The sequence below is a fragment of the Astyanax mexicanus genome, chromosome 10 (genome assembly GCF_023375975.1).
Source record: "Astyanax mexicanus isolate ESR-SI-001 chromosome 10, AstMex3_surface, whole genome shotgun sequence".
Classification (NCBI taxonomy): Eukaryota; Metazoa; Chordata; class Actinopteri; order Characiformes; family Acestrorhamphidae; genus Astyanax; species Astyanax mexicanus.
Window position 1 is genome coordinate 1,160,001 of NC_064417.1, and position 13,663 is coordinate 1,173,663.

Below are 13,663 nucleotides of genomic sequence, written 5' to 3' on the forward strand. Positions count from 1 at the left end.
TCTAATTATTGAAGCAGCATAACATCACATCAAAATGTTAAAAAAACAATACCGATTATCAAACTGTACGTAAAGAATCATTTACAGGTTTAAAGAAGTCAATAAGTCTGAAGCCACTTAGTGAATTTAAAGCTTCTACATACTTAGACTATTTACAAAGGTGTTTTTTAATAGAGTTTATAGATATGGAATTTTTTTTCTGGGCATTTTCTACAGTTACACAGTTACAGGTTTCCATATTGTTCATATTAAGATCACAATTATATCACAGATAATAAAACTAACAAAACATACAGTGATATACATTTGGCCCTATTGCACATGTCCAGTCTTAAATCATTTTTTTTTAAATATGCATTATTTTAACGTAATTAATAGAAACTGTAGCTAAACATGCCTACATTAAAACTACTGTATTAAAAAGCAGCTAATTACTCTATAAAAAGATTAACAATCATATGTTCTGCTAAACACAAAGATTGTTAGTTTAAATTACATTTTTTAAATAAAATGCATAGTAATGGACAAAGAACATAACCTTAATAAACTTCTAATGTATTCCTGTATTCCTGAAAATAAAGCATAAATCATAAATCTATAAACATTAACAACAATAATAATTAATGATATTGGACCATTTAAATGTAAAAACGCACCAAAGAAAGTCTTTCCATCTGAACACTACAGGCAAATGACTTGTGTAATAGATATTTGTACTTTTCTGAGACTTTTCTGAAGTGTATATTTCTAAAGTGTACACTATTTTACACTCTTATGATTGTAATTAACTAGAAAATAAAAAAAAAGCTCAGTCTAAATATACAGCAGACTGTGTGGAAAACAAATAACTATGCTAAGTGTGTTAAATCAGTGTTCCTGGACGGCGAATTCGCTGAATTGCTGGTTTAACAGCAGCGCCGGGCCGATCCAGGACAGACAGATAAACAGATTGCGAGGGCCGTCTATCTGAAGGTTGTCTGAAACGCACACAATGTCAACACGTCCAGACCTCGCCGCTTTACATAATGACCGGCTATCTCACAGGCCCGCAGAAATGACATTTTCTCACAGCCACGACCATCAGCTTGCCACATGCAATCACATCTAGGCTATGAAAAGGGAGCGCACCATGAATAACAATATCCCTGCTGCTATTTATCATCTGAGGAAAAGAAAAAACCTCTTCAGCAAATCACAGGAAACATGACGGCAAAAGCTGCTAAAAAAAAACATCCGTAACGAAACTCTGACTCGAATCTAGACCTGATCACTTGTTCAAGAGTTTGTTAAACGAGGACCCAAAACTGTACATTTCATTACAGAGAGTGTAAAAAAATACTGTTTAATTGGTTTAAACATGTGTATCAAAAACACTATGAATAAAAATCGCTGTACTATGCACTAAAATATTTTTTTAAGAATCTGCTACTGCTGATGCACTTTGTCTGCATATAAAAAAAAAATGCATTTGGCCATTTTAACCCTTTCAGACCTGAATTATGTTCCAGTGAAAAATAAGAATGCTGTTTTCTGTCTGTAATTCACACAAAAGAATACTCTAATAGTCTAAAGAGAAAAGATTTAATTGCATTGTGTTTTAACATTTTTATTTATTCAGATTTGATATCGACCTTTTTTTACTTCACAAATCAACTATAAACACTAACATTAGCATGCTGAAAGTGTTCCAAAATCACATAAAATAAGTAAAAATTAGCTCTAAAAATTAACTTTGCTTTGCGTTGGCTCTTGTGCTGCCATGTCCTAGTAGCCCAGGAGCATCACAGCAGTGCTAACGCTTGGAATAAAGCGTAGTTACTCAGTTCTGATACATCAGCTCACAGATGCAGCCTTGTGCTGATCCACATCACCCTAGGAGAGATGAGGGGAAAGAGAGAACACCATCTACTGTACTGTACCCACCCAGAGAGAGCAAGGACAATTGTGTGTGCTCTCTCAGTGCTCTGGCAGCTGATGGCAAGCTGCATGACTGAGATTCGAAGCTACCAGCGACCTCTTGATTATAGTGGCAGCACTTTGCTTTAGACTGCTGGAGCACTAGTTTTGTTTAAAACAATTACGGCACACTTTCTGAAAATCCTATAAACTTTGTTTCTCTTCTTAAAAATCACTGTTTTTGCCCAATATTTGATATATTTAACTGAAAGTGCTAATGTAAACGAACAATACAAGGACAATCATGAAAATGTGCTTAATGCTATTCATCATCTGTGGTAAAGAAAGAAAACTCTACAGTAAATCACAGGAACCATTATGACAAAAGCTGTTACTGCTGAACGCTAAAAAAACTCAAACACATCCGTAACGAACGTCTGACTCGACTCTACACTTGATCATTTGTTTTAGACTTTGTTAAACGAAAATGAGCCGCTAAGACAAACGAGCTCGGAGTCTTTTAAAGTGAAAAATAATCAGTGAAGAGTCGCAAATCTTTGCGAATACAACCCGAGCTGACTCAGGAAACGTGGCGTCAGTAATTTAAGAAGCTCATTAGGCGAACTCTCCACAGGCCGATCCGAGGTGATCGATGCGCTCGGCTCACGGAGAGGCAAAACGAGCAGAAACAGAAGAGAAACAGAATACGGCGGGAGACAATTCAGAGGAACGGTAAAGACGGGTCAGCTAGAGCAAAACGAGTACATCAGGGGAAGTGACATCATACAGTAACAGCGGCGAGCTTCTGAAAGGAAGCTTAAAAGCTCAGGATTTCTGTGGTAATTGACAACAGTCCCAGCAGTCTGTCAGCGTTAGCGGCTAACATCACAACGCCTGCCGCAACGACTCCCCAGACCTCTGCTAATAAATGCTTCAGGAAAAAAAAAAAAAAAAAAGGAAGAGGCACGGAAGAGAAGGAGAGCGAGAGCGAAAGAGAGAGAGAGAGAAGGAAAGGAAAAGGGAGAAGCAAGCGAGAGAGAGAGAGAGAGAGAGAGAGAGAGAGAGAGAGAGAGAAGCAGCTCGTTAGCGCTGGAGAAGTGCGGCTGAAGGAGTGACTGTGCAGAGGGACTTTAAAGGAGCCTTTTAAGTTGTGAAGCCATATTTCTGCTGCCTAATTAGGGCTGTTACAGATTCCTCGCTTACTGCCAAGGTGCATAATATCATCTTTGAGAATCCAGAATCAGTCAAAACCCTGCCTGCTGACATGCCAACCTTCTTTTCTTAAATCCCAGCTCCCATCAACCCAAAAACCCTTCATAAAACTGCGAAAATTAAGCAAACGAGGGTTGTGGCCAGTTAGGCCCTTTTTAAACGTGTCCCGGATAAATGAGGAGCACCCAGGACCGATTCGGAGTTCTGGGCTCGTTTTGGGGGCGAGTGGATCACTATCTGCAATTTATCTGCGTAATTTCATACGTAACATTTCTGCGTGCAGATTCGCAAAAGCTATTTTCAACAGATGGCAAAATGATTGTATTATAATATTTTATCGTTTTATCGTACTGTGATAAATGTTCTTCTTCTCAGTTTGTTGATACGAAAAGATCATCATCATCAGTGTTTAAAAAACACTAACCCGTTACATTACAGTCTATGCATAAATAAAACGTTTTTAATGGATCTGCAACAGCTGATTTGTAAAAATGTCTTTAAATATTTTGATGCAATATTTTGCTAAGTCAAAGCAGCGACGTTGTAAAATGAACCAATCACACTACCCTACACGCAGCACTGGGAGCAGATAGCATTACTTAAAATGAACCCCACATGACTGATTTCATGTCTGGAAAAAAGGCTAGTGCAAAAACTACTCAGATATTCCTGCCTGAAAAGAAGGAAGAGGATCTAAAATGTTTTTTTTTTTTTGTTGTTTTTCAAGGACTGTGATTGTGAATTCTTCTAAAGGTCTTGTTGGAACAAAGTATTTACAGTGTATGAGCGAAGTAAAGCCATCTCCAAGCCCACTAAATCCCCTCTCAAGCCCCGAACACTCAGGGAGTGGGAGTCTCTGGAGGCTTTGTGGTCTGGTGGCCAGATTTCAGCACATTAACTGCCTCGGCTCAGGACTGACTCCCGGTCAGGAATCATCACCTATACACCTCATGTGTTTGGGAGCATCTAGGGCTTAAAGCAGTGTATAAATGTGGCGAGAGTGCACAGTTGTAGCACAGAAAACGAGCCAAAGAGTCTAAATGCAGCTAGAGTGCACAGTTGTAGCACAGAAAACGGACCAAAGAGTCTAAATGCGGTTAGAGTGCTCAGTTGTAGCACAGAAAATGAGCCAAATAGTCTAAATGCGGCTAGAGTGCTCAGTTGTAGCACAGAAAACGGACCAAATAGTCTAAATGCGGAGAGAGTGCTCAGTTGTAGCACAGAAAACAGGCCAAAGAGTCTAAAAGCGGAGAGAGTGCTCAGTTCTAGCACAGAAAAACGGGCCAAAGAGTCTAAATGCGGTTAGAGTGCTCAGTTGTAGCACAGAAAATGAGCCAAATAGTCTAAATGCGGCTAGAGTGCTCAGTTGTAGCACAGAAAACGGACCAAAGAGTCTAAATGCGGAGAGAATGCCCAGTTGTAGCACAGAAAACGGGCCAAAGAGTCTAAATGCGGAGAGAGTGCTCAGTTGTAGCACAGAAAACGGGCCTAAAAGAAACAAAAATAGACAGCAAATGCAGAAAATTTCATGTTGGGAAAATTATATAAAATCATATAAAAAACTATATTTTAACTGAGTTCAGAGGGAAGTGTGTTTAATGTTTAATATGTCAGGAATGAGTTGCCGTAATGAAGGAGTTTATGAGGGACATCATGAAATGAAACATCAAATTGAAAAATCTTAGTTTACACAACACTGTCAAAGATAGATAAAGATAGTAACTCAAGTAAATTGGTGTGTAAATGATAGTAATCAAGAAAATGTATTATTATAAGTAGTATATTTTTTTATTTATTTTTTTTTAACTACAGAGTCTGTGGCCTGTGACTTCACATATATTTCTATATTTCTCCTTCTGGTCCCCAAAAAAAAAAAAAAGTTTGGACACCCCTGGCCTAAAGTTTAGAGAATTAAATTACAGACACATCCTCACCCTACTGATACCTGTAAGTGATTATCAGTGATGTGATGTGATGCAGTCTGACTGCAGGACATTTCTGGTGACATGTAATGTTTAATAGGAAAAAATAAATGTGCAACCAAGAGAGCTAAACACGAGAGCAGAGCTGATTCCAGTAACGGCTGGTAAACCGACAGTGATGTAAAATACAGTAAAATACAGAACATTTCCAATTAGACATGTTTCTGACTCACAGCTCTGAAAGATCAATAGTATAACTGTCAACATTACAACACCAAATCAATGAGACGTTACCAAACAGAGCGTCTGACCGAACAATCCGTAATACAATACTGTTGCAACAACAGCAGCAGTAGAGCTTGAGTAAAGATATTTCTGGGGCTTGGTCATAAATTATATCACGCAGCTCCTACTGGGATTCCTTTTAAGAATGACATAAGATTTATCAATATTTATACCATATTGTGTGCACTATAAGGCGTTTACGGCACCAGATTTTAAGGCGCACAATCAAATTCTGGTTATTTTTTCATACATAAGGTGCAGTATGCGATACTAGTAAGGAACACTGGTGTAGCCATATTTTCCTTCTAACTCAGCTAACTAAAGTAAAGCTAAAATAAAGTTAAATAAACAAAACTGTAATTCTTAAAAAAACATTTTCTTTTAAAGTTAAACGAGTGCTGGATGTTAATCTACACAGATTTCTCTCCTTAAAACTGTTTATTTAGGCGAGTAAAGCGCTTCTGTTTATTTACAGCAAGCTTACAATTCCAGATTTCCACTAAGGCTGGGTGCAGCAGCATTAGCATTAGCGGTTAACCGCTACCTGTGGTGAGAGCTAGTAAATGCCACTTGACAGCGCTACACTTAGGGACCCTGAGTGTTCCGGTAAGCAAGGGCAATATTAGCTACAGGCTGACAACAGTCGCCTCTGAATGGCAAAAGAACTAGCGTTTAGTGTGGTTAGCGGCTAGCGCTAACACTGCTCCAGCCTTAGTGCTGGAGAAATCTCACTGAAACTCTGTACATCAGTGGAGTGGCTTTACTGCTCCTTAATACCTGACCGATACATTTAATTACATAAGGTATACCGTATTGTAAGGCACACTGATGAATTTTTATGTTAAAGTTAAAGGATTTTAAGTGCGCCTTAAATCATATTTTATGCATACTTCAACAGTTTAAAATATAACAGGTATAACATGGTTTTATTGAGCAATAATTTCGCTAAACACAGATTATAATGTATATCTTATATATGGATCTGTTAGACCACAACAGCGCTACACTTTCTTCTAATGGATTAAATTACATAGTAAGCCCTGTCTGTGTAATATACACCAGCCCATCTCAGCATTACCATACAGTCCAGATGATGTACTGTAGAGAGTGACACTTCTAAAAAGGTTCTACTGCCTCCTGGTTTCTTTTCTGGGACATTGGTCCTCTTTTGCTTGCCTAGGAGTGGCATAAAGTTATCCAAAAGCACTGTGTAAGACTGGTGGAGAAGAACATAATGCCAAGATGCATTAAAATTGTGACTAAAAACCAACCAGGGTTATTCCACCAAATATTGATTTCTCTAACTTGTTTTCTTTGCATCTTTTTTGTTATTTCAGCCATTTCTTATTTTCAGCTCTAGATGACAATATTTTTATTTGGAATTTGGGAGAAATGTTGTCTGTAGTTTATAGAATAAAACAACAATGTTCATTTTACTCAAATATAAACCTATAAATAGCAAAATCAGAGAAACTGATCAGAGAAACTCTTCATTTTTCCAGAGCTGTATATTTATATATATTGAATGCTGATAATGCTTATGTTACTTTAAACTAATTACTGTTAAAAATGCACACTAACATATTAGCCCATGATGTTGAGCACTACTTCTTACGCACTTCTTATGATGTTTGACACCTTCCAGCGTTTTCTAAATGAAATAAAAGCACATCTTCTGTTCAGCAGGGGTTTTGAACCAGCTTAGCGACTATAAAACTGCTCCCCTAGCCATGTTGAGACCATTAGCCTACAAGACATCAGATATTTATTTAATACCATAATAATATCACTGATAATGATCTGAGAACACGGAGAAGGCTAGCCCTGAGACTAAAAAGAGAAGGAGGAGGAGGAGGAGGTCAGCTCTAAATCGTTCGTGTGCCATCAGCATATTTTCAAATATCCTGCCATTGCCTTCAGTGACCATAACAGAGAAAAAACACGTTTATCTCTCCGGCAGCCGACAGGAGCGGCTCAGAAACGAGTCGGCTGCAGAATAGCAGAGCGAGAGAGAGCCGGGGACCAATCAGAGAGAAGGAGGAGGTGGGGCAGGCCCGGGAGAGTGCGGGTGATGGAGGATATTGTGGAGGAGAAATTACATTAGCGGAATATGGAGCTAGAGAGTTAGCGTGTGAGTGTGTGTATGAGCGTGTGAGTGTGTGTGTGTGAGCGTGTGAGTGTGTGTGTGTGAGCGTGTGTGTGTGAGGGGAGTAGGAAAGGAAAGGGAGTTATGAGATATGAGATATGATTTCTCTCCAGCGAGACGCAGATTTTGGGTTAATGAAGGGCTTTGTGGTTTTACAGGATGCAAATTGAGCAGAATCTTGTTAACACGGGGAAAGAGATTTTATTGTGCTAAACGCAGACACTAAGCCGCGACTCGCCGTAAACACCGAGCTTACGCAACTTTCCCTCTCTCTCCGCTTTACATCTATTTTTAAAAAGGGAAAAATTCGGCTCGGAGAAGCGGAATCAACACGCCGGTGGATCTGATGAAAACACACAGCTGAGCTAATAACTCCACAACAAGCCGATGGGAAGCGGGCGGTGCATGTTAGCATATAGCGCATTAATCAAACATCACAGGTTCTTAGAATAGGCTGTGCTGCTCTCCTCTGTCTTATTTACCATTTACACAGGAATCAGAACAGAGCTGGGATAATTGTAGGCTTATAAAATAATGTGAGGGTAAAAAGTAACATAACTTTATATATTTCTGTTCTTGGATCAGGTAAACTAGAACACAACTAGTTTTTTGGATAGCCAATAGAGTTTGTCAATAGGACAGGAAACAATGTACTAGATTTAATTAACGGTGCTACAATACAAATCAATGCCCCCTAAAATCAACCAACCAACCAATCAGTCAATCAACGTACCATACTACAACATACATTGAACTACAGGGGTTGGACAATGAAACTGAAACACCTGTCATCATTTTAGTGTGGGATTTTAGGTTTCATGTCTAAATTGGAGCAGCCTGGTGTTCAATCTTCATTAATTGCACATTGCACCAGTAAGAGCAGAGTGTGAAGGTTCAATTATCAGGGTAAGAGCACAGTTCTGCTCTAAATATTACAATGAACACAACATTATGGGAGACATACCAGAGTTCAAAAGAGGACAAATTGTTGGTGCACGTCTTGCTGGAGCATCTGTGACCAAGACAGCAAGTCTTTGTGATGCATCAAGAGCCACGGTATCCAGGGTACTGTCAGCATACCACCAAGAAGAACCAACCACATCCAACAGGATTAACTGTGGATGCTGTAAGAGGAAGCTGGACCCGGATTGTATCCAAAATCATAAAACCATGGCTGATCAAATCACGCAGAATTCAATGTGCACCTCAACTCTCCTGTTTCCACCAGAACTGTCCGTCACCACAATCAATTATTGTGCTCTAAAACCAGGTGTTTCAGTTTCATTCTTCAACACCTGTAACTCCTGTTTTAAAGCCTATAATCATAATCATCATCTTCATTGTCATCATAGTTATAAAACAATAAAACACATTAGAAATTAGATACATTAAATATATGTGTAGACATAGAAAGTGTTCAAACCTTGGAGACTGAGTCCTTAAAGTCGTTGAGATTGTCCTGTAGGAATGAACGGAGACGACAGATGAGCTGAAGAGGTTTGGCACACAGCAGGAGAAAGGGTTGAGGGGGGAAGGCTGGCCGGCATTCAACACATCCCCTTAAAAGACCTTCAAAGACTAGAACTTTGACATGGTTAGTGGACGAAGCGACCGGACTCATGAAGCCTAAACGCTGGTCAGTGTGGGAGGCTAGATGATGTGCTTGGAGAGAACCTGTGTGGCGCCTGTGTGACTCTAAACTACTGGCTGCATCTTAAAAACTGGGCTCTTTGGTCTCAATAAATAAATAAACAAATAAATAATGATATAAAGACGTGTACATTCTATCAAAACTCACGGTGAATGCTGGAGAAGATATAAAAACGGTCTAGACTTCAACTAGCATTCTAGCAGTAGTGGATTACGGTAGTAAGTAGTGAGTAGTAAGTAGTAGTAGTAGTGCTGCGGTGGTGCTACATTAATATAGAGGCCTGGTGTATCGGTGGGTGTTTAAAGTGTACATTTGTTGTTGTAGTAAGGTGTTGGAGGTTAGGGTGCATATAGAATTACAACAAGCTCCCTGGTTGGAGATAAGCAGCTCCCTCTCGGAAGGCTTTGCCCACGCTTTTTTCTCTCGGTAGCCTTTTCTCGCCCTATGCTGTTGTTGCTTCTGCTGGTGATGCATCATGGTGCTTTCCCTGGATGGCTGGAAGGCCTGTCTGCCTTTGCAGAAGATGTGGAGGTTCTGGGGGAGCAGGGGAAACGCTTGCTGGACCGCTTTTTTCCGCCACGGGGCAAAAAAAAAACAAAGAAAGTGCTCAAGGACGGAGAAAAAAACACATAAAAAAAGCTCAGAGGTGGCAAAAAAAGGCTCGTTCTCATCCAGGGGATCGAGGGGATCCAGGGGATTCAGGGCACGGGCGACACCACAGCAAAGGCATCCGGAAACCTGGGATATCTGACGCGCTGCTACACTCAGGAACTCTTCCAGTAAACATTCTCTTCTTCCGGTGTTTACGAGGGGAAAAATAGGAGTAGAAATACCAAAAAAAAAAAAAAAAAAAAAAAATAATAATAATAATAATCTCCGAATCTCCTTTTCTTACTTTTACATCTTTCTCTCAATAAATAAATACACTACGGATAAAAAAAAAATGCAGAAAAATGTCAAAAATCAAAACACAAAAAGGGAAGGAGGACTTACAAAAATATATATATATCTATATTTACAAAAATGATTCTTAAGACAAAAATATTTTCCGAGGCACTTCAGTAGGTTTTGTTTTCCATCATATACAAAAAGGGGAGCAAAAAATTAAGCATTAAGTGGCATTTGTGTTTAAGTGGCTTTTGTTACGTATTTTGGCAAGTCCATCGTATTCTATCATTAAAAAAAACAAAAAACAAAACTGATCTGTATTTAAAAAAAAAAAAAAAATCAGACTCTCCCGCAGAAAAACAACAAGAACGACAAAAAAAAGAGGAATTGTCCATTTGAAGAAGTGCAACTTCTCCCCCTACTGCTCTCCTCCTACGAAGTCTGGCTTCCAGAGGCCTCCCCTGCACGCTCTCACGGGAGGGAAGAAGGACGAGGAACGCGTGGATAAACATGTGCTCTCCAACGGGGGACAAGAGGAAACAAGGGCACAGCCCTCCTCAGGCCATACTAACCTTAACCGCAGAGGAGTGTGATGGCGAAGAGTGGGTGTCAAGCTTTCGTCTTTTTTGTTCTGGCAGAGAAAAGAAAGAACACAAAGTGCGGAGCTTCAGAATTGCGTTCAGACACAGAGCACGACTTCATGTAAAAAAAAAAAAAAAAAAAACACACACATCCGATATACTATAAAAAAAAAAAAAAAAAAAAAAAAAAAAAAAAAAAAAAAAATAGGGTTGATATCTCTAGACACCTTATGATTCAATTATAATCTTGAGGCAGTTTTATCTTCTATACAGTTTTTCCCCTCATTGCAGGATTCTAATGTTGTGGCTGATCTGTGTTTGATCTGCGTATAAATAAAGTAATATACTTAATGTTTTTTTAAGGGTAGTTTTGACGCTTCTTAAATGAGAATATTGTAATGTGCTGATTTACTAAAAGAGAGAGAGAGAGAGAGAGAGAGAGAGAGAGAGACAGACAGAGAGAGAGACAGAGAAAGAGACAGACAGACAGAAACAGTGTGTTAGAGACTGTTAGACAGAGACAGAGAGATAGTGTGTTAGAGAGAGAGAGAGACAGACAGACTAGGGGTGGGTGATATGGCTCTAAAATAATATCACGATATTTCAGGGTATTTTTGCGATAACGATATACTTGGTGATATAGGAAAACAGAAAAAATAATTAATTTCAGGAATATAGTATAATAGTATAACAGTATAATCATAATGTGGCAAAATAAATAATATAGCATAAAATAATATAATGCAGCAAATAATATTGCAGAATATTTAGTGCATGAATATAAACTGCAAACTAAAACAATTATACAATAAATGCACCTAAAGCTTCACAGTAAATAATAGACTACTTTTAACACAGAACAGCCCTATTTTCACGATATGGATTTTTAATATCATGATATTTCTGTGTCACGATATATTGTATACAATATAATATTGCCCACCCCTAAGACAGACAGACAGACAGACAAAGTGTGACAGTGTTAGAGAATGTTAGACAGAGAGAGTTTTGGAGACAGACAGGAAGAGACTGTGTTAGAGAGAGACAGACAGCATGTTAGAGAGAGACAGAGTGTGTTAGAGAGATGAGAGAGACAGTGTGTTAAGAGAGAGACAGAAAGAGACAATGTGTTAAAGACAGTGTTGTTAAAAAGAGACAGACAGAGAGAGACAGCGTGTTAGAGAGACAGACAGTGTTAGAGAAACAGAGTTGAAGACAGACAGTGTGTTAGAGACAGAAAGAGAGACAGACAGAGTGTGTGTCAGAGACAGACAAAGGGACACAGACAGAGAAAGACAGTGTGTTAGAGACAAACCAAGAGAAAGACCGTGTGTTAGAGAGACAGATAGTGTCTCTCCCCGTCTGTCTCTAACACAGTCTCCATTTCTTTCTGTGTATAACACAGTCTTTCTCTGTCTGTCTCTAACATACTGTATGTCTCTCTTTGTGTGTTGGAGAGAGACAGTCAGTGTGTTAGAGACAAACTGAGTTAGAGAGACAGTCAGAAACAGACAGAAAGACATGCAGTAAATTAGGGACAGACAGAGAGATACAAAGACTGTGTTAGAGAGAGACAGACAGTCAATCAATTAAGGTCAGTTTCTTTGCCATTTTCCTAATATGAGTTTTCTGAGGCCTGTTTCTACTAATTAGCATATTATAATCTGTATTATAATCTTCTTAATTGAGGGAGGGGACAAGGCGGAGTTGTGATCGTGCATGTGCGCTCAATGTGAAGTTGATTGTGATGCACTAAGAGTGTGTTTAGTACATGAGGCTCAGTAATCCACAGTTTAGAAGATCTTGCATTTTAGATATAGAACTTCTATAACCCAAGCCCAGAATTAACCGGTGAGATCCTGAGGCTCTGTGACGTTTCCTCACTAGAAGACAGTCTCTTACCCCGTTCTGACTCTGGTCCCTCTGATCTGGGAACTGGTGATTTGAGGGAACTCGGCCCCGGGTTCTTCTCCCCCTTGCTGCTGCTGCTTTCCTTCAGCTTGCCCTCCTTGGACACATCTCGCTCCTTGGACGACTCTTTGTCGGCGGACTTTCCGTCGCTCTTGCTCTTCTCCTCCTTTTTCTCGTCCTTCCTCTTGTCCTTCTCAGCCTTGGGCGTCTTCTCCTTGCTGTCGGCGCTCTTCTCCTCCCTCTGCTTCTCCTTCCCTCCGGCTTTGGCCTCTGGAGTGCTCCCCGAGTTCTTCTCTTTCTTCTCCTTCTTCTCCTTCCCACTCTTCTCTTTGTCCTCCTTCTCTTTGCTCCCTTTGGTGCTGAAACAAAGCGACAAACAAACTTTCACTACAGACTTTCACTTTCACTGCAAATGATGCCAGGTTCACACTAAACGACCGTAGGTGCTGTAATCACAAGTGCTTCAATTGTTGAGAATTTCACACTACACGACTGATCGGTGACACGGGCTCACAATTTACACAATTGATCACTGTTAGAAATCTCTGACTTACAATGCTGCTCTCCAGAAACACGTTTAACATGAAAACACAACAGAACTAAACACACGAGAACTAGCCATGCCCTGCCAGAGATGCATTTCTATAGAGGAGAATACGCACTTAAAGTGAGTCCAACAAGAACGAGTTCATATGAAGCAACTGAGCAAAATCAGTTAAATGTCTGATCAGTTTTATACTGAAATATGTAATTATATACTTTTTATAAACCTTTTAAACATGCTCTACCTGTATCTCCAGGATAAGCGCACCAACCAATTAGCTCACAGTATTGCTAGTAGTGCTAGTACCTTAAAGCGTAAAACCTGTTTTCTGTGGACAAACTTAAATATACAGGCACGCTTTCTTTTCTTTCTTTTCTTTTTTTAGTAAAATACATTATTCTACTGCCTAAAATGAAAGAAATACTCGGAACAAGTAGTTCATTTTTATTTTTAATTTAAAGATTTTAGCTCTGTTCACCCCCATTAATAGAGGACTCACTCATAGGCTCATCTGCAGTTTGATTTTTAGTAGGGGGAGAAAAATCGATTATAATCGAAAATCAGATTTTGTGCTTTTTTTTTTTTAGGCCATAATTGCCCAGAACTACTCTGCACTGACTATTGGTG

General features: G+C 39.3%; 1 protein-coding gene across 1 annotated transcript in view; it reads right to left on the reverse strand.

Annotated features, from left to right (window-relative positions):
- The window catches only part of thoc2 (THO complex 2), an 89,072-nt gene that overhangs the window by 6,811 nt on the left and 68,598 nt on the right, over positions 1-13,663 (reverse strand). Inside the window, exons 31-33 of the mRNA XM_022683714.2 lie at positions 12,484-12,851; positions 10,573-10,631; positions 8,885-8,920 (exon numbers count right to left, since the gene is read on the reverse strand). Of these exons, the coding sequence (XP_022539435.2) occupies positions 8,885-8,920; positions 10,573-10,631; positions 12,484-12,851 (463 nt within the window). The remainder of the gene's footprint in view (positions 1-8,884; positions 8,921-10,572; positions 10,632-12,483; positions 12,852-13,663) is intronic.